This window comes from Dermochelys coriacea, chromosome 3 (genome assembly GCF_009764565.3).
Source record: "Dermochelys coriacea isolate rDerCor1 chromosome 3, rDerCor1.pri.v4, whole genome shotgun sequence".
NCBI classification, from domain to species: domain Eukaryota; kingdom Metazoa; phylum Chordata; order Testudines; family Dermochelyidae; genus Dermochelys; species Dermochelys coriacea.
Genome location: NC_050070.1, coordinates 15,951,400 through 15,972,859, shown reverse-complemented (window position 1 = coordinate 15,972,859; position 21,460 = coordinate 15,951,400). Strand labels below are relative to the sequence as shown.

Genomic DNA, 21,460 nt, shown 5'->3' with positions numbered 1-21,460 from the left:
TTGCTGTCCTTGCAACAAAGCCCGTTGCCAACTCTGTCCACATATCTATTCAGGGGATACCATCATAGGGCCTAATCACATCAGCCACACTATCAGAGGCTCGTTCACCTGTGCATCTACCAATGTGATATATGCCATCATGTGCCAGCAATGCCCCTCTGCCATGTACATTGGCCAAACTGGACAGTCTCTACGTAAAAGAATGAATGGACACAAATCAGACGTCAAGAATTATAACATTCAAAAACCAGTTGGAGAACACTTCAATCTCTCTGGTCACTCGATCACAGACCTAAGAGTGGCTATACTTCAACAAAAAAGCTTCAAAAACAGACTCCAACGAGAGACTGCTGAATTGGAATTAATTTGCAAACTGGATACAATTAATTTAGGCTTGAATAGAGACTGGGAATGGATGAGTCATTACACAAAGTAAAACTATTTCCCCATGGTATTTCTCCCTCCCACCCCACCCCCACTGTTCCTCTGATATTCTTGTTAACTGCTGGAATTAGCCTACCTTGCTTGTCACCATGAAAGGTTTTCCTCCTTCCCCCCCCTCCCCCGCTGCTGGTGATGGCTTATCTTAAGTGATTTCCTGAGGAAACTACAGTCCATTGGTGATCTTCCTAAAAACACCATCCTAGCCACTATGGATGTAGAAGCCCTCTACACCAACATTCCACACAAAGATGGACTACAAGCCGTCAGGAACAGTATCCCCGATACTGTCACGGCTAACCTGGTGGCAGAACTTTGTGACTTTGTCCCGACCCATAACTATTTCACATTTGGTGACAATGTATACCTTCAAATCAGCGGCACTGCGATGGGTATCCGCATGGCCCCACAGTATGCCAACATTTTTATCGCTGACTTAGAACAACGCTTCCTCAGCTCTCGTCCCCTAATGCCCCTACTCTACTTGCGCTACATTGATGACATCTTCATCATCTGGAGCCATGGAAAAGAAGCCCTGGAGGAATTCCACCATGATTTCAACAATTTCCATCCCACCATCAACCTCAGCCTGGACCAGTCCACACAAGAGATCCACTTCCTGGACACTACGGTGCTAATAAGCGATGGTCACATAAACACCACCCTATATCGGAAACCTACTGACCGCTATTCCTACCTACATGCCTCTAGCTTTCATCCAGATCATACCACTCGATCCATTGTCTACAGCCAAGCGCTACGATATAACCGCATTTGCTCCAACCCCTCAGACAGAGACAAACACCTACAAGATCTCTATCATGCATTCCTACAACTACAATACCCACCTGCTGAAGTGAAGAAACAGATTGACAGAGCCAGAAGAGTACCCAGAAGTCACCTACTACAGGACAGGCCCAACAAAGAAAACAACAGAACGCCACTAGCCATCACCTTCAGCCCCCAACTAAAACCTCTCCAACGCATCATCAAGGATCTACAACCTATCCTGAAGGACGAGCCATCGCTCTCTCAGATCTTGGGAGACAGACCAGTCCTTGCTTACAGACAGCCCCCCAATCTGAAGCAAATACTCACCAGCAACCACACACCACACAACAGAACCACTAACCCAAGAACCTATCCTTGCAACAAAGCCCGTTGCCAACTCTGTCCACATATCTATTCAGGGGATACCATCACAGGGCCTAATCACATCAGCCACACTATCAGAGGCTCGTTCACCTGCGCATCTACCAATGTGATATATGCCATCATGTGCCAGCAATGCCCCTCTGCCATGTACATTGGCCAAACTGGACAGTCTCTACGTAAAAGAATGAATGGACACAAATCAGACGTCAAGAATTATAACATTCAAAAACCAGTTGGAGAACACTTCAATCTCTCTGGTCACTCGATCACAGACCTAAGAGTGGCTATACTTCAACAAAAAAGCTTCAAAAACAGACTCCAATGAGAGACTGCTGAATTGGAATTAATTTGCAAACTGGATACAATTAACTTAGGCTTGAATAGAGACTGGGAATGGATGAGTCATTACACAAAGTAAAACTATTTCCCCATGGTATTTCTCCCTCCCACCCCACCCCCCACTGTTCCTCTGATATTCTTGTTAACTGCTGGAATTAGCCTACCTGCTTGTCACCATGAAAGGTTTTCCTCCTTCCCCCCCCTGCTGTTGGTGATGGCTTATCTTAAGTGATCACTCTCCTTACAGTGTGTATGATAAACCCATTGTTTCATGTTCTCTGTGTGTGTGTATATAAATCTCTCCTCTGTTTTTTCCACCAAATGCATCCGATGAAGTGAGCTGTAGCTCACGAAAGCTTATGCTCTAATAAATTTGTTAGTCTCTTAAGTTACCAAGGAAGACTGTAAAAACCCCATCATAGAAGGTTTTTAAGGACAGGTTAGACAAACACCTGTCGAGGATTGTCTATGTATACTTGGTCCTGCCTCAGTAGAGTGGGATGGACTACGAGGTCCCTTCGAGGCCTCTCGAGGTCCCTTCCAGCCCTACATTTCTAATGATTTTATTATTATTATTATTTGTTTTCCAGTACTGCCCACCTACTGCTGGGTGCTTGCAACACAGAGACAGTTCCCAACACAGACACCAAAATTTAAGACAACATATTTAAAAAAAAAAAAAAAAGCAAAAAAAAAAAAAGCATGGGGCAACAATCTTTATTTACATGATATACATTGCTTTTTGGTTACTTAAGTACACAGCTGCTAGACTGGCTACCCCCAACCTCTAATCTCAGGAGGAGAAAAGCTATGAGTCTTCAATAAAGCCTTAAAGTTCACTTTACCAGTTGAAAAGACCTAAAAGCTGCCTCTGAGATTACAGAACTGCCCCAAACTCAAAATTAGAACTGAGAATGTATTACCTTAGGGGACATACAGATACAGAGGAAAACATGTTTATAATCTAAAAAAGCCAGAAGATAGATAAGAAAACAAGCAATATGTTCAAGATCTGTATACTGTGGGTTACTTTCTAAAAATATTTTCCCTAATCTGCCCCATTTCCATACTGATCCAGTGCCATTGCTGCCAAGACAATATACCCACCTGGTCAGAAATAGGTTTTGGTTCGCTGCAAGAGTGTGTGTGTTAAAAAAAAAACCCACACACCACAAACATCCCAATCAAGAAGTGTTCTTGTGTTACTGATTATTGAAAGTGTAAAGGGCCTCATTGGCCTCTCCTGCCCCTCTGCCATCTTCAAAGCAGCTCCAGTTGCCCTTCCTCACATGGTGGGATGAAGGGATGTGCCTACACATGCTTTGTGGGCTCCTTGGGTCAGGAACAGAGGCCAGCAAGAATTCAAAAACTAGCTGAATATGTGGTCAAACGCAACATGGTTCCACCACTCCACTTAAAGGGACAGGCTGGAGAGGCTAATTGGAACATAAGCAGCTTGTGGTGTTCTGGTGATGTACTAGTACTTCATGTAAAACTGTGGGGAATGCCCCCTCGAGGGGGCACGAAGGAACGTTCAAGGTGGCGGAGTGGGGCCCGGGTCAGCCCCCATGAGAGGTTGGGAGGGATCACCACCCAGCTCTGCTCCGCTCCAGCCCAGCCGCAGCAAGACCTGCAACCCCAGCCACAGGCCCAACCTGGCTCCAGCCTCTGATCCGGCCCCTGCAGGGACATGGACAGATTTTATTCTAGCACTTTATAGCCATATCCAATATTCACATGTTTTAAGTCTTCCAGGGATGGAAGATAATAATTTTGATGATACTTTGCTCAATTTCAAAAATATTTTAACTCAGTACAGTAGAGCATCTTTTAATAATATGGCCCCAAGCAGGATCTCGTCACAGGAAAGAGCTTTTTGTCTGCCCTGCAACGGCTTACCAATACTGCCGAGTCAGCCGCATTTTGGACTAAGTTAGTGATCTTTCTTCTCTAAAAGGTCATGAGGGAAGAAGTCCCAAAAGTGGGTCTGAAGTTCCCTCAGATGCTGACTCAAGTTGTGACCAGTTTTCTTGATGACATCTAAATCAAGAGGAAATTACACCACATTTCTGCCTTGTGCTCAAAGAGACCAGTTTCCAAGCTTTCTTAAGAATGCTGCTTCTTTGTGAAGCTTACACATATTCATATTCTGCTCCTGGAGAGAAGCTCATTCAGATGCTCAAGGCAGTCAAAGGTAAACATGGCACTTAAGATTAATATAGAAAGCATGAACAAAAGGAGATTGCTGATCATTCAGGGAAACGTACATTTCTACTCTTAATCTGAAGTCTTTCACATATTACCTTGTAAGAGCCACCTCACTTCAGTGGGGAAAGGGAAGTACTGATGAAGAGAACACATGTCATCATAGAGCAATACAAAGTCAAAATACACTGGAGCTCTTTTAAATGAAGTTCACTCGTTTAACAACTTCACAAAGAACCAGCACAGTCCTTCATGCACTTTCTTAGTGGCAAGAGCCTGGCAATAAAAACAATAAAGCCATAAGACATTAGGTGCCACAGCTAGATCCATGTTTCTGGCTGCTGAAAAATATTTCTGTGCTAAACGCCACACTGAGCCTGGAAATGGGAGCATTCAACATAAATCTGCATAAAGCTTAACTTTTGTTTTAGCTTTCTTGTTTTTTTCTGCTCATTCAGAAAGTTTTTCAATTAATGTTCCCACCTCAGAAACTTTGCCAGGTAAGACACTGCATATGTAGCGAATGCACCTTCTTGCAAAAGCCACACAAGTCCTCCCCCAAAGAATATATAGTAAAATAACTTCCATTTCACATTAAAATAGATATTGAAAGCAAAAAAAAAGTAAAGACTTTTTAAATGTTAAATAAAGGAGCTAGTGACTGCAAATATAGATAAGAGATATTGTCCCAATGCTATTAGAAACAGTCATAGAATATCAGGGTTGGAAGGGACCCCAGAAGGTCATCTAGTCCAACCCCCTGCTCAAAGCAGGACCAAGTCCCAGTTAAATCATCCCAGCCAGGGCTTTGTCAAGCCTGACCTTAAAAACCTCTAAGGAAGGAGATTCTACCACCTCCCTAGGTAACGCATTCCAGTGTTTCACCACCCTCTTAGTGAAAAAGTTTTTCCTAATATCCAATCTAAACCTCCCCATTGCAACTTGAGACCATTACTCCTCGTTCTGTCATCTGCTACCATTGAGAACAGTCTAGAGCCATCCTCTTTGAAACCCCCTTTCAGGTAGTTGAAAGCAGCTATCAAATCCCCCCTCATTCTTCTCTTCTGCAGACTAAACAATCCCAGCTCCCTCAGCCTCTCCTCATAAGTCATGTGCTCTAGACCCCTAATCATTTTTGTTGCCCTTCGCTGTACTCTTTCCAATTTATCCACATCCTTCCTGTAGTGTGGGGCCCAAAACTGGACACAGTACTCCAGATGAGGCCTCACCAGTGTCGAATAGAGGGGAACGATCACGTCCCTCGATCTGCTCGCTATGCCCCTACTTATACATCCCAAAATGCCATTGGCCTTCTTGGCAACAAGGGCACACTGCTGACTCATATCCAGCTTCTCGTCCACTGTCACCCCTAGGTCCTTTTCCGCAGAACTGCTGCCGAGCCATTCGGTCCCTAGTCTGTAGCGGTGCATTGGATTCTTCCATCCTAAGTGCAGGACCCTGCATTTATCCTTATTGAACCTCATTAGATTTCTTTTGGCCCAATCCTCCAATTTGTCTAGGTCCTTTTGTATCCTATCCCTCCCCTCCAGCGTATCTACCACTCCTCCCAGTTTAGTATCATCCGCAAATTTGCTGAGAGTGCAATCCACACCATCCTCCAGATCATTTATGAAGATATTGAACAAAACGGGCCCCAGGACCGACCCCTGGGGCACTCCACTTGACACCGGCTGCCAACTAGACATGGAGCCATTGATCACTACCCGTCCTAAAGAACGGCAACACTCAGTATCATTGGAGAAGAATGTACATAACAGTATTCTTCAGTCACCTTGGAGGAAGTTAACTGCCAAAGAAGCAGCTCTGTATTGGCAGTTTTTAGGAGAGGATATAGCAACACAGGTGGCTAACAAAATAAGGAAAAGTCAAATTACATAGAGAGTAATTGTCACAGGGCATGCCTGCCCTGCCTCTCACTTGCTGGCCAAGCATACTTCTGCAGGTGCTCCCCACCTCAATTTCCTGTCCCCCAGGTTTTCTGTTTCTCCCAGGGATTCAGGTGACTCAACCCTCTGGCTGGGTCACTCTCAGAGTTCCATCTCCTTTTGAAGTAACAGACCAAAAAAGCCAAAAGTACTTTTGCCCCACTTGGGCTCCTCTTCAGCCTGCCTTCTGTGAGTCTCCGCAATTTGGAATATAGTAAAGACTCCCAAGCTGCTTCCCTGGAGTCCCCTAAACCCTCCTTTAGGGCTGTCCACAGGAGCCCAGTTAGCTCTCTGTAGTTCTTCCTCCCAAACTGGGTTTTCTCAGACCCTTAATAGGCCCAGGTGTTTATCTGGCTATCATCTGACCCCAATTAGTCCAGCTCCCCCTATGTCTGGGGACAGGGCAGCTAATTATGGCACAGGCAGGGCTGACTGAACAAGGCTAGCTAGTCTCAGGCCTCCCTGTTGCAGTAACGTACAGTTCTTTAATGGAACAAGCAGAATTGTCTATGCTGGAAATCATGGAGATAAAAAGAAAGTTTTGAGTTTTTAACTCTTAGTTATTTAGTGCTGTTCTAGCCTCTCATGCTGAAGAATCTGCCTGACATTCACAAAGTTTTGTGACATCAAGTTACTTTCCCAAACAACAATTGGCACTGAAGATGGAATCCTGATGCAGCAATACAAATGAAACAGAGTGACTGCAGAGGGCTAGGGAAACAGAAAGGAAACTTCAGCCTGCTGCCACTTCAACTGAGTAGACTGCTGATTTTGAGAAAAATAAAAGGTTAAAACTTCCTAGCTATTTGGGGAAAATGGACTTGTTTGATAGCTCAGTAAAGGACTGGCCCACCTACATAGAGATTGGAATTGTATATTACAGTTAACAGTAAAAACAGATGAGAAGAGAGTATCCATTTCACAGAGTGTATTGAAGACTTCAATTTATAACTTGCTGCGTAGTTAAAAGCTCCTATTGAATCCACAGAAAACACTTACCAAGTGTGGAAATTCTACAAAATCACCCACCCCTAAAGCCACTAATGACTTGAGATTATGTTCATTTTTGTATATGGAACCAAAAAGAAAATGAAAATTTCTGAATATCTGGCTGGATTAAGGAAAGTAACAGAACATTGACAGTTTAAGTGATGCATTAAGGGACTGGTTAGCATGTGGTATGCAAAATGAAGCAAAAAAAAAAAAAAACCTGACAAGCTATTCCTGAGAGCGACCCGGAGGAGGTGCCATCCTAGTGGAGTGGAGCACCCCGTCGCACATCCCAGAACCATATTAGCCTTTTTTGCAGCTGCATCACACTAACAACTCATACTCAGTTTATGGTCCACTATAACCTCCAGATCCTTTATAGCAGTACTGCCACCTAGTTAGTTATTTCCCATTTGTAGCTGTGCATTGATTTTCCATCTTAAGTGAAGTATTCTGCACTTGTCTTTATTGAATTTCATCATGTTGAACACAGACCAATTCTCCAATTTGTCCAGGTCATTCTGAATTTTAAATCTGTTCTCCCAAGCACTTGCAACCCCTCCAAGCTTCGTGTCATCTGAAAATTTTATAAGCACACTCTCCACTCCACTATCCAACTCATTAATGAATATATTGAAGAGTACTGGACCCAGGAATGACCCTTGTGGGAGCCCACTAGATATGCCCTCCCAATTTGACAGCAAACCATTGACAACTATTCTCAGTATTGTCTTTACATTTGTGTACCACCCTACAGTAATTTCATCTAGACAACATTTCCCCTAGTTTACTTCTGAGAATGTCATGTGGAGCTGTGTCAAAAAGCCTTACTAACATTGAGGTATATCACATCTACTGCTTTTCCCCAACCACTGGATCAGTAGTCCTACCAGACATGTTCTGAGACAGCAATTAATAAGCTCTTAGTCTTGCAATGCAGCCATGAGCATCCAATAAATCTTCACCTCTGCTCAAGGCCCAGATTATAGCAAAACAGCCTGGCCCAAATGAACCACTGTTTCTTCTATGGGCAATGTGAATGCCCTTCCGTGATAAATGAAGGGGGGAGGGAAAGCTCCCTTTTATGGACACCCAGCCAGCCAGTTAGCTATAAAGTTCCTCTTGATGTCTGTTCTCTGCTTGCTTTACCTGTAAAGGGTTAAAAGAAGTCCCCCAGGTAAAGGAAAGGGAGTGGGCACCTGACCAAAAAAGAGTCAATGGGAAGGCTAGAACTTTTTAAAATGGGAAAAAAGCTTTCCCTTTGTCCCTCTGTTGTTCTCTCTTGGCTGAAGAGAGAGGCAGCAGGAATGTAGTATAAAGTTTGGACCAGGTATGAAAAATCATCTCCCATACCTAGAAGGATTCATTGGGACAGGGAATGTTTAGATAGATGCAATCAGGTTTATTTATTTTGGCTTGTGGATTTCCTCTGTGCTAAGCTCAGGTATTTGTGTTTGTTTTCTTTTGTAATGTAAAGCTGGACCCCAGGGAGCCATTCCTGGTGTTTAACCCCTTTTCATTTACTCTATAAAATCTAGCAATAGCCTAATTTTCCAGCTGTTTTTCCTTTCTTTTTTTTTTTTAAATAAAATTTACCTTTAAGAACCTGATTGGTTTTGTGTTTTAAAAGGTCTGTGCATGTGTTTTTCAATTAGCTGGTGGCAACAGCTGGGTTTGTTTGTTTTCTTTCTCTGCCTCCCCAAGGGAGGGGTGGAAAAGCCGAGGGGCCCCAGGGAAATCTTCCCAAGTGAGTTTTTCCAGGATTTGCAAGAGGCAGTTTTTCACGTGGGTGGTAGCAGCGTTTACCAAGCCAAGGTCAGAAAAAAAGCTCTAACCTTGGGAATTTAATACAAGCCTGGAGTGGCAAGTATTTATTTTTAGAATCCTTGCGGGCCCCCACCTTCTGCACTCATATTGCCAGAGTGGGGAATGAGCCTTGACATCTTCTTTTCAAGTTCAGCTGCCAATATTTTTGAGAGTTGTGTTAAGGCAAAAAAGGAGGGCCCTGAACCTCCAGCATTTGTGCCCAGAAGACACAAACAAAAACCTGCAATGGGATAGGTTGATAAGAAAGTGAAGATAAATCCTTACAGAGGTCAAAGAGTCCATGTGGAAAATAAACCTAACACTTTTTGTCTCTTTCAGGCCCAGCATCTGTGGAAGCTACTAGAGGCCTTGCAAACTACAAAATGTAAGAACATAAAAATGGCCATAATGAGTCAGACCAAAGATCCACCAAGCCCAGTATTCTGCCTTCTGACAGTGGCCAATGCCAGGTGCCCCAGAGAGAATGAAAGAAAAGGTAATCAAGTGATCAACCCTGTCACCCATTCCCAGCTTCTGGCAAACAGAGGTTAGGGACACCATTCCTACCCATCCTGGCTAAAAGACATTGATGAACCTATCCTCCATGAACTTACCTAATTCTTTTTTGAACTCTGTTGTAGTCTTGGCCTCCAAAACATTCTCTAGCAAGGAGTTCCACAGGTTGACTGCACATTGTGTGAAAAAATACTTCCTTTTGCCCGTTTTAAACCTGCTGCCTATTAATTTATTTTGGTGACCACCAGTTCTTGTATTATGAGAAGGAGTAAATAACACTTCCTTATTTACTTTCTCCATCCCAATCATGATTTTATAAACCTCTATCATATCGCCCTTTAGTAGTCTCTTTTCCAAGCTGAAAAGTCCCAGTCTTATTAATCTTTCCTCATATGGCAGCCGTTCCATACCCCTACTCATTTTTGTTGCCCTTTTCTGAACCTTTTCCAATTCCAATATACCTTTTTTGAGATGGAGTGACCACATCTGCACACAACAGTCAAGATGTGGGCCTACCACTTTCTTAATGATTCCCAACATTCTGTTCACTTTGACTGCCGCTGCACTCTGAGTGGATGTTTTCAGAGAACTATTCACAATGACGCCAAGATCTCTTTCTTGAGTGGTAACTGCTAATTTTAGACCCCATCATTTTATATGTACAGTTGGGATTATGTTTTCCAATGTGCATTACTTTGCATTTATCAACACTGAATTTTATCTGCCATTTTGTTGTCCCGTCACCCAGTTTTATGAGATGCTTTTGTAGCTCTTCTCAAGATAGTTAAGTCCCAAGCAGACTGCACAGTTTTGAATCATCTGAAAATGTTGCCACCTCACTGCTTACCCCTTTTTCCAGATCATTTATGAATATGTTGAACAGGACTTATCCCAGTACAAACCCCTGAAGGATAGAATTATTTACCTCTCTCTGTTCTGAGAGCTGAGCAGTTATTCCTACCCTTTGTTTCCTATCTTTTAACCAGTGACCAATCCATGAGAGGACCTTCCCTCTTATCCCATGACAGTTTACTTTGCGTAAGAGACTTTGGAGAGGGACCTTGTCAAAGGCGCTCTCAAAATCTAAGTACACTATACCCACTAGATTCCCTCTTGTCCACATGCTTGTTGACCCCCTCAAAGAATTCTAGTAGATTGGTGAGGCGTGATTTCTCTTTACAAAAATCATGTTGACTCTTTCCCAACAAAATGATGTTGTGTGCCTGACAATTTTGTTCTTTACTATAGTTTCAACCAATTTGCCTGGTACTGAAGTCTGGCTTACTGGCCTGTAATTGCCGGGATCATCTCTGGAGCCCATTATAAAAGACTGGCTTCCTCCAGTCATTTGGTACAGAAGTTGATTTAAATGATAGATTACAGACTACAGTTAGTAGTTCTGCAATTTCACATTCGAGTTCCTTCAGAACCCTTGGGTGAATACCGACTGGCCCTGGTGACTTATTATTGTTTAGTTTGTCAATTTGTTCCAAAACTACCTCTAATGACACCTCATATTAAACCATCTGAAAATTCTCCAAAAATCAGGGGGGGAAAAAGGACTGAGACTAAGTGTTCTGCCCACAAATTAGTTTTTGGGATTACTTGCAATTTGATAGAATGCATGCTAGAGTGAAAGGAGAAAGGAGTTTTGCCATGTAATATTACTAGGCTTGAGTTAATTAGCACAGGAGACAGTGTCTACAACTCGAGGGATATGAAGTCACAAGATGAACCCTGTGGTCTCCTTCACTATCAGAACTTCCTTAGACTTCTTGAGAGAGAGAGAGAGAGAGAGAGAGAGAGAGAGAGAGAACACACTCTTCCAAGAGGTGTCAGTTGAGAAGATGCAGGATTTAGCAATCTTACCAAACAGAAGAAATCTGAATGAACCAGAGTGTGACAATCTGTTATCCTGTCAGAAAGCCTTGGATTCTCAAAAGAAATTACCCTAGAAACATTTCTTAAGTACCAGCAGGAGCCTGGAATTCTCAGAGACTTCAGGATGTCAGACAGAGCTTCTCTAAAAAGATTTCCAGGATACAAAAGCACTTCCAGCAAGGATTTTGGAGTTTGGTCAAGAGCAACAGGCTCTATGCTGACTGCTATGGAAACAGCTATAAGCAATTTCCTTCTGATCTAAATTATCTCTCATAAATGTCTCACCCTTTGTAAGGCACTCTCCCTTCATTATGGTGAGAGTCAAGCCTCTGGAACCATCTCAAGGTTGTACAGATCTAGAAATGCATTTGGGCTCTCTTGAAAGCAGTTTTAACCTTACTTTCCAAAGGGTTCTTGGAACAGATGCTCCATGAACCAGGAGAGCAGATATTCATCATATCTGACGTCTAATACTTGCACCCTCCCGTAACTTAACTGCTGACGAATGTCTTGCATTTGTCTCTTCTATCTTAGATTATAAATTCTTTAGGAAAGGGAACATAACTGGGAACATAACTGTTTGTACGGCAAACTCACAATGCCATAAAAATGATTTTTAGTACCACTCGACGCAGGACAAGGTACATAAAATATTAAAAGAAAATTGAGCTAAGAGCTCCACTGAACAGACATGTTTCCTTTACTCGAGATAGGAAAATGAATTTGATTGCTCAGACAGAACTGACTCTCTAACAAAGGAGATGACATCACAAATTTGGCTGATTTCTCCTGCCTTCTTCTGCAGTTAAGAGATTATAGTGTCCAGTGTTCAAAATAGTCTAAAAGATGCAGGATGACCATCACCTGACTATGCCAGTGAACCACCCTGCCCTCCAGGTATTATGTTGCTGCACTCAGAGCTTCACCCAGAGAGCTGCAAAAAGGCAGAGCAGCAAAGTCCTATCTTCTGTGGAATTTTATGGTGAACAAAACATTCTGTAAGTTCTGGATTTTACAGTGGGTCAAATTCTGCTCTGAGATGCAAGTGCACAGAGCTTCTACAGAATGCAATATCAACTTTTTGCACATATCTGCAGGCAGAATTTGACTAAGGTACTCCTTCCCTACAGAGCCCTCTAGCTGGCAAGCAGGACTATGAAACCTGTCACTCCCCTCCTTCTCCTCCTCCCACCACCCAACTCTTAAAGTGATAGTTTGCAGTTCCGACACAGTCCTCAATATAACACAGCTACATCCATGGAACCACAATGAAGTCAGAGGGCCAAGTTCTGCTCAGATATAAACCTACAGTGACTGCAGGGGAGTGCCCCACCCATCTCCCAGGTCTCCATAGGCCCTAAAAAAAAAAAAAAAAAAAATTAAGCAACACTGAATAAAAGTGGTGAGAAAACAAGTATTATAAGCCATTGATCTTAGGTACCTTACATAATGCAAGGAAAGGGGGAGCTACATACTCTTTTTGAAGCTTTTGGATTGAGGATGGGGTTGAAATCCTCCCGCTGGAAGACCATAGGTGCTCATGCGCTGCACAAGGCTTGCTACAGTTCCATGCCTCTCCCTCCTGATCGGCAAATCATCCTCCTTAGGTTCAGGGTCCTTTTTAATTTCCTGGTAAAAAAAAAGAGAAGAGAAGGCAGAACAGATTTACAAAACTGAGGGGTAATTTAAGATCAGAGGGTTCCTTGCGAGACATTCCCTAGTCTATTGTAGACTCAAATACTCATTGTTCCATGGTGTAACGGAGAAGACACTTTCCAGTTATACATCATCTGTCATCCAAGCATCTCAAGGTACTTTTAATATGAATCCTCCCTACACCCTTGTAAGTTAGATGTTGTATGGAATTAACAGATAGGTAAACTGAGGCACGCAGAGTCCAGAAGCAGGAAAAGAAACCAGGTGTCCTGAATTCTGGTCAACTACTCCAATCTCTATACAAAAACAACTGCATGCACTGAAATCTAGGAAAATCAATATAAAAGCGGCATTACAACATATTTGTGCTTTGTCAGTATTTCAATATAAATTGTGAAGAAGAAGAAGATTTTTAAAATATTTTCAGTATCACCTATTCTTTTTATCATTTATAGTATAGCAGTTCCTATAGTCCTCAATCATGGACCCATGGTGCAGGGTATTTTATAAACCATTTCAGTAAGAGAGAGTGTCCCTGCCCCAAAGAACTTACAGTCTTGGTTAATGACAAGATGCAATGTATAAAATAAACAGGAGGAAAGAGAAGATGAGCTAATATAAGCACGTTTCTGCATAGATTCTCTGAACATTTAGATTGCCAAGTTCCTACCCGATATAAAATGTTTAAAATCTAATTTGGAAACAGCCCTGCAGTGAAGCCATAGGCCTAATCTGATGGCACAAGAGAGCTCTATAAATAAGAACTAACTTTTTTTTTTTTGACAGAAGAGACTCAATTTTTTCAGCAATTAATCCAGTGAATCAGATCACTTAAACATCATAGTGCTTTCATTTCTAAAAAGAATTACTACTTTGAATAAAAGTAAATGTGCACCCTGAAAGTTTATTGCATGCTCAGTAGTTCCTGACAAGATACTAGAAAATATAAAGAGAAACTCTTGCATGTAACATCAGCACTGAATGGTCAGCACCTCCTCTAGTGAATTCAGCAACCAGTGCTGTAGAATTAGATGTTGTACTTAAAATAACAGAAAAATAGGTGAAGCAATGCACACTTATTTACTAAGTGATATCAGTTGAATCCTTAAATGGGGGCATGAGTCTTGTTTATATATTGAAATATTATTTCACTAAACACATCAGACACAGATCCAGCTGGAAATATTATGCAGACTTCCATGTCATGAAAATCCAGCAGAGCTCTCTGCTGGAGAGACATTCAGGCTCTCCAGGGACAATATGAAAAGGACACAGCTTTCACATCAAGGAGACTCTTCACCACTTCCTGTTGGAAGCGTGATACACAAAAATCAAACTGAAATCAATGCTCATAATTTTTTTTTGTGAGTAAGAGCTCCTTGCCCTATTCTGTGAACCCTCCTGTTTGCCTGCCTGCCTATTCAGCAGTAGCTACTGTCAAGGCTGAATCCTCACTCCGTGACTCTGAGTGCAGAAAGTGGGGGCCCGCAAGTACTCTAAAAAAATAATACTTGCCACTCCAGGCTTGTACTAAACTCCCAAGGTTACAGCTTTTCTCTGACCTTGGCTTGGTAAACGCTGCCACCACGAAAATGCAAAAACACCCTTGAACCCAGGAAGAAGCACTTGGGAATTCCTCTCTGTGGGGTACCCTCAAGCCCTTTAAACCTCCTCCCCTCCCCGGAGAAGAGCTGAGAAAGAAAACATAGGAAATTAGCTGTTCCTCTCAGCTAATCAAACAGCATATGCACAAACATCTTAGGACACCAAAAATCCAATCCTGTTCTTAAAAAAGGTAAATTTTATTAAAAAACAAAAAGAAAATATCTGGAACTTAGGCTCTTGCTAGATTTTAAAAGAGCAATTCCAAAAAATCAAGCACCCAAACTAGCTTTCTTGGGGGTTCAGCTTAAAGGTTACAAGCAAACAAAAGCATCTGGGATTAGCAGAGAGGAGATCCACAAGCCAAAATAAAAAATAAACCCGATTGTGTCTAACTAAACATTCTCTAGCCCAATGACTCCTTCTAGGTATGGAAAATAATTTTTCATACCTGGTTCAAATCTTATAGATTCATAGATACTAAGGTCAGAAGGGACCACTCTGATCATCTAGTCCGACCTCCTGCACAGCGCAGGCCACAGAATCTCACCCACCCACTCCTATGAAAAACCTCACCCATGTCTGAGCTATTGAAGTCCTCAAATCATGGTTCAAAACTTCAAGGAGCAGAGAAGCCTCCCTCCAGTCAACCATGCCCCATGCTACAGAGGAAGGCAAAAAAACCTCCAGGGCCTCTCCAATCTGCCCTGGAGGAAAATTCCTTCCCGACCCCAAATATGGCAATCAGTTAAACTCTGAGCACATGGGCAAGATTCACCAGCCAGATACCCAGGAAAGAGTTTTCTATAGTAAATCAGATCCCATCCATCTAATATCCCATCTCAGGGGATTTGGCCTATTTACCCTGAATATTTAAAGATCAATTACTTACCAAAATCCCATTATCCCATCATACCATCTCCTCCATAAACTTATCAAGTAGAATCTTAAAACCAGATAGATATTTTGCCCCCACTGCTTCCCTTGGAAGGTTATTCCAAAACTTCACTCCTCTGATGGTTAAACACCTTCGTCTGATTTCAAGTCTAAACTTCCTGGTAGCCAGGTTATACCCATTTGTTCTTGTGTCCACATTGGTGCTGAGCTGAAATAATTCCTCTCCCTCTCCTGTATTTATCCCTCTGATATATTTATAGAGAGCAATCATATCTCCCCTCAACCTTCTTTTAGTTAGGCTAAACAAGCCCAGCTCCTTAAGTCTCCTTTCATAAGACAAGTTTTCCATTCCTTGGATCATCCTAGTAGCCCTTCTCTGTACCTGCTCCAGTTTGAATTCATCCTTTTTAAACATGGGAGACCAGAACTGCACACAGTATTCTAGGTGAGGTCTCACCAGTGCCTTGTATAACGGTACTAAAACCTCCTTATCCCTACTGGAAATGCCTCTCCTGATGCATCCCAAAACCGCATTAGCTTTTTTCACAGCCATCTCACATTGGCAGCTCATAGTCATCCTATGATCAACCAATACTCCAAGGTCCTTCTCCTCTTCTGTTACTTCTAATTGATGCGTCCCCAACTTATAACTAAAATTCTTGTTATTAATCACTAAATGCATAACCTTACACTTCTCACTATTAAATTTCATCCTATTACTATTACTCCAGTTTACAAGGTCATCCAGATCCTCCTGTATAATATCCCGATCCTTCTCCGAATTGGAAATACCTCCCAGCTTTGTATCATCTGCAAACTTTATTAGCACACTCCCACTTTTTGTGCCAAGGTCAGTAACAAAAAGATTAAATAAGATTGGTCCCAAAACCGATCCCTGAGGAACTCCACTGGTAACCTCCCTCCAACCTGACAGTTCGCCTTTCAGTAGGACCCGTTGCAGTCTCCCCTTTAACCAATTCCTTATCCACCTTCTGATGTTCATATTGATCCCCATCTTCTCCAATTTAACTAATAATTCCCCATGTGGCACGGTATCAAATGCCTTACTGAAATCTAGGTAACTTAGATCCACTGCATTTCCTTTATCTAAAAAATCTGTTACCTTTTCAAAAAAGGAGATTAGATTGGTTTGGCACGATCTACCTTTTGTAAAACCATGTTGTATTTTGTCCCATTTACCATTGACTTCAATGTCCTTAACTAATTTCTCCTTCAAAATTTTTTCCAGGACCTTGCATACTACAGATGTCAAACTAACTGGACTGTAGTTACCCGGATCACTTTTTTTTCCTTTCTTAAAAGTAGGAACTATATTAGCAATTCTCCAATCATTCGGTACTATTCCTGAATTTACAGATTCATTAAAAATTCTTGCTAATGGGCTTGCAATTTCAGGTGCCAATTCCTTTAATATTCTTGGATGAAGATTATCTGGGCCCCCCGATTTAGTCCCATTAAGCTGTTTCAGTTTCGCTTCTACCTCTGATATGGTAATATCTACCTCTATATCCTCCTTCCCATTTGTCATGCTACCATTATCCCCAAGATCCTCTTTAGCCTTATTAAAGACTGAGGCAAAGTATTTGTTTAGATATTGGGCCATGCCTAGATTATCTTTAACCTCCACTCCATCCTCAGTGTTAAGCGGCCCCACTTCTTCCTTCATAGTTTTCTTCTTATTTATATGGCTATAGAACCTTTTACTATTGGTTTTAATTCCCTTTGCAAGGTCCAACTCTACTCGACTTTTAGCCTCTCTCACTTTATCCCTACATCTTCTGACCTCAATTAGGTAGCTTTCCTTGCTGATCCCTCCCATCTTCCACTCCCTCTATGCTTTCTGCTTCTTCATAATCACCTCTCTAAGATGCTTGCTCATCCAGCTTGGTCTACAACTCCTGCCTATGAATTTTTTCCCCTTTCTTGGGATACAGGCTTCCGATAGCTTCTGCAGTTTTGATTTAAAGTAATCCCAGGCCTCCTCTACCTTTAGATCCATAAGTTCTTCAGTCCAATCCACTTCCCTAACTAATTTCCTTAATTTTTGAAAGTCAGCCCTTTTGAAATCAAAAACCCTAGTTGCAGATTTATTTTTGTTAATCCTTCCATTTAGTTTGAACTGAATTAGCTCATGATCACTTGAGCCAAGATTGTCCCCTACAACCATTTCTTCTATGAGGTCCTCGCTACTCACCAAAATTAAATCTAAAATGGCATCCCCTCTAGTCGGTTCAGCAACTACTTGATGAAGGAATCTATCAGCTATCGCATCTAGGAAAATCTGAGCCCTATTATTATTACTAGCACTGGTCCTCCAGTCTATATCTGGGAAGTTAAAGTCTCCCATGATCACCCAGTTTCCATTAGTATTTACTTGATTAAAGACATTAAAAAGGGCTCTATCCATATCCAAATTAGATCCCGGAGGTCTATAGCACACCCCAAGCACTATCGTAGGAGAGGCTTTACTAGTTTTCTTCCCCCAATGTAATTTTTGCCCAGACGGACTCTGTCTTATCCATTGCATCGCTTCTGATTTCTTTACATTCTAACTCATCATTGATATACAATGCTACTCCACCCCCTTTACCTTTGTTTCTGTCTTTCCTAAAGAGCACATATCCTTCAATACCTGTAGTCCAGTCATGACTACTATTCCACCATGTTTCTGTTATCCCTATAATATCTGGTTTCACTTCCTGCACCAGTAGCTCTAGTTCCTCCATTTTGTTACCTAGACTCCTCGCATTGGTGTACAAACATCTTAATTTTTTCTGTTTGGACTCGCTCACATTTTGTACCCTATTAGGCACAGTCATTCTACAGCCCGTATAACCTATTAGACTAGTATCCACACCGCCCTCGCTCCTTATATACATTCTCCTACCCATGGCTGTATCCTTTCTTACTTCATCTTCTTCCCTCTCAATGCTAAAATCTGGTGTGGAGATTTTCTGGACATCTCCCATCTATCTCCCCCCAATTCCTAGTTTAAAGCTCTCTATCAGTTGTGCCAGCCTTGATCCTAGAAGTCTATTTCCTTCCCTACTCAGATGAAGTCCATCCCGAGAGAACTGACCTCTGTCCGTGAATGCCTCCCAGTGGCCATACATCCCAAAGCCCTCCTTATAGCACCACTGCCTAAGCCATCTGTTGAGAGTCATAATCTTGTCAGACCTTTGTTGCCCTTCTCTAGGAACAGGAAGGATCCCGCTAAATATCACCTGAGCCTCAATTTCCGTAAGTGTCTTCCCCAGCCTAGCATAGTCTCCCTTGATACTTTCCAGCGAGAATCTAGCCGTATCATTTGTTCCCACATGAAGGATAATTAGGGGATTCTTTCCCGCTCCCTTTAGGATCCTTTTCAACCTCAGGTCTACATCCCGTATCTTAGCACCCGGAAGCATTCCAGCTTACAGCATGGCTGCTCCGTATCCCCGCAGCCCAGAGAGAACAACCAACAAAGGGAAAGTTTATTTCCCAATTTTAAAAAGTTCTAGCCTTCCCATTGGCTCTCTTGGTCAGGTGCCCACTTTCTTTTCTTTACTTTTTAACCCTTTTCAGCTAAAGCAAGTAGAGAACAGCTACAAAGCTACAAAGAAGGATTTTACAGATAACTGGCTGGCTGGGTCCATAAAAGGGAGCTACCCTCCCCCCCTTCATTTATCACATGCCCCCCCAAATCACAGATGGTGCTGGCCAGCCTGGTTCAGGTCAGATCCACACCGGCTGGGCTTTATTCCTGGAGGTTTAGGAAACAGAGTTAATAGGAGGTTTCTGAGCAGCAGCCGTGTTAGTCTGTATTCGCAAAAAGAAAAGGAGTACTTGTGGCACCTTAGAGACTAACAAATTTATTAGAGCATAAGCTTTCGTGAGCTACAGCTCACTTCATCGGATGCATTTGGTGGAAAATACAGAGGGGAGATTGATATACACACACAGAGAACATGAAACAATGAGTTTATCATACACACTGTAAGGAGAGTGATCACTTAAGATAAGCCATCACCAGCAGCGGGGGGGGGGGAAGGAGGAAAACCTTTCATGGTGACAGGCAAGGTAGGCTATTTCCAGCAGTTAAGAAGAACATCTGAGGAACAGTGGGGGGTGGGGTGGCGGGGAGAAATAACATGGGGAAATAGTTTTACTTTGTGCCACACTATCAGAGGCTCGTTCACCTGCGCATCTACCAATGTGATATATGCCATGTCCCTCTGCCATGTACATTGGTCAAACTGGACAGTCTCTACGTAAAAGAATGAATGGACACAAATCAGACGTCAAGAATTATAACATTCAAAAACCAGTTGGAGAACACTTCAATCTCTCTGGTCACTCGATCACAGACCTAAGAGTGGCTATCCTTCAACAAAAAAGCTTCAAAAACAGACTCCAACGAGAGACTGCTGAATTGGAATTAATTTGCAAACTGGATACAATTAACTTAGGCTTGAATAGAGACTGGGAATGGATGAGTCATTACACAAAGTAAAACTATTTCCCCATGTTATTTCTCCCCCCCACCACACCCCCCACTGTTCCTCCGATATTCTTGACAGGTTTCAGAGTAGCAGCCGTGTTAGTCTGTATTCGCAAAAAGAAAAGGAGTACTTGTGGCACCCTAGAGACTAACAATTTTATTAGAGCATAAGCTTTCATGAGCTACAGCTCACTTCATCGGATGCATGAAGTGAGCTATAGCTCACGAAAGCTTATGCTCTAATAAAATTGTTAGTCTCTAGGGTGCCACAAGTACTCCTTTTCTTTTTTCAGATATTCTTGTTAACTGCTGGAAATAGCCTACCTTGCTTGTCACCATGAAAGGTTTTTCTCCTTTCCCCCTCCCTGCTGCTGGTGATGGTTTATCTTAAGTGATCACTCTCCTTACAGTCTAAGCATTTTCCACCAAATACATCCGATGAAGTGAGCTGTAGCTCGCGAAAGCTTATGCTCTAATAAATTTGTTAGTCTCTAAAGTGCCACAAGTACTCCTTTTTTTTTTTTTTTTTTTTTAGAGTTAAGATACATGCACCTCTAATTTTAATAATAATTACATGACGAACTAAAACGCTACTTTTTACATTTCAAGGACTACAACGACTTAGAATTCAGGGACATTTTTACCCAGCTCATTCTGGGAAACCTTCCCGGGAGAGTGCATTAGCCACTTTGTTAGAGGCTCCTGAAATGTGTTGCATTTCAAAATCCAAGTCTTGAAGAGCTAAACTCCATAGAAGTTGTTTGTTAGTCTCTTTGACTGTGTGAAGCCACTTCAATGCAGCATGGTCAGTCTACAGGTGGAACTGCTGTCCCCAAATATATGGGCCTAGCTTCTCCAGAGCATACACAATGGCGTAACATTCTTTTTCTGATACTGACCAGTGGCTTTCCCTCTCAGAAAGTTTTGCGCTGAGAAACACAAGAGAATGGAATTGTTGATCTGGTCCTTCCTGCATTAAAACTGCTCCCACACCACGCTCAGATGCATCTGTGGTTATGATGAATGGTTGGTTGATAATTGGGGCCCCTCAGTACAGGGTCAGGCATAAGGGCCGCCTTAAGCTGGTTAAAGGCTTTTTGACACTTCTCAGTCCACTGAATGGCATTTGGTGTTTTTTTTCCTGGTCAGGTCTGTCAGTAGGGTGGCAATTTGGCTGTAGTGTGGTACAAATCATTGGTAATACCCAGCCAAGCCCAAGAAGGATTGGACCTGCTCCTTTGATTTAGGGACAGGCCAATTTTGGATAGCATTTACCTTAGCCTGTAGGTACCTTGACCCACCTGGTGTCCAAGGTACATTACCCTGTTTAGGCCTATTTGACACTTTTTGGCCTTAATGATTAAATCCTGCCTCCCTTATGCGCTGGAAGACAGCTTGGAGGTGCTCCAAGTGTCCTGCCCTGAGCCCCTTCCTGCACACAACACCCCCTCCTACACCCCCCGCCCCAGTCCTACATTCATGGCCCTGCATGCAATTTCCCGACACAGATGAGGCCCGAGGGCCA

At 42.4% G+C, this 21,460-nt stretch overlaps 1 protein-coding gene across 1 annotated transcript in view; it reads right to left on the bottom strand.

Annotated features, from left to right (window-relative positions):
* Nucleotides 1–21,460, bottom strand: part of LOC119853499 (CD2 associated protein) — a 150,327-nt gene that overhangs the window by 77,322 nt on the left and 51,545 nt on the right. Inside the window, exon 3 of the mRNA XM_038396619.2 lies at nt 12,755–12,908. Within this exon, the coding sequence (XP_038252547.1) occupies nt 12,755–12,908 (154 nt within the window). The remainder of the gene's footprint in view (nt 1–12,754; nt 12,909–21,460) is intronic.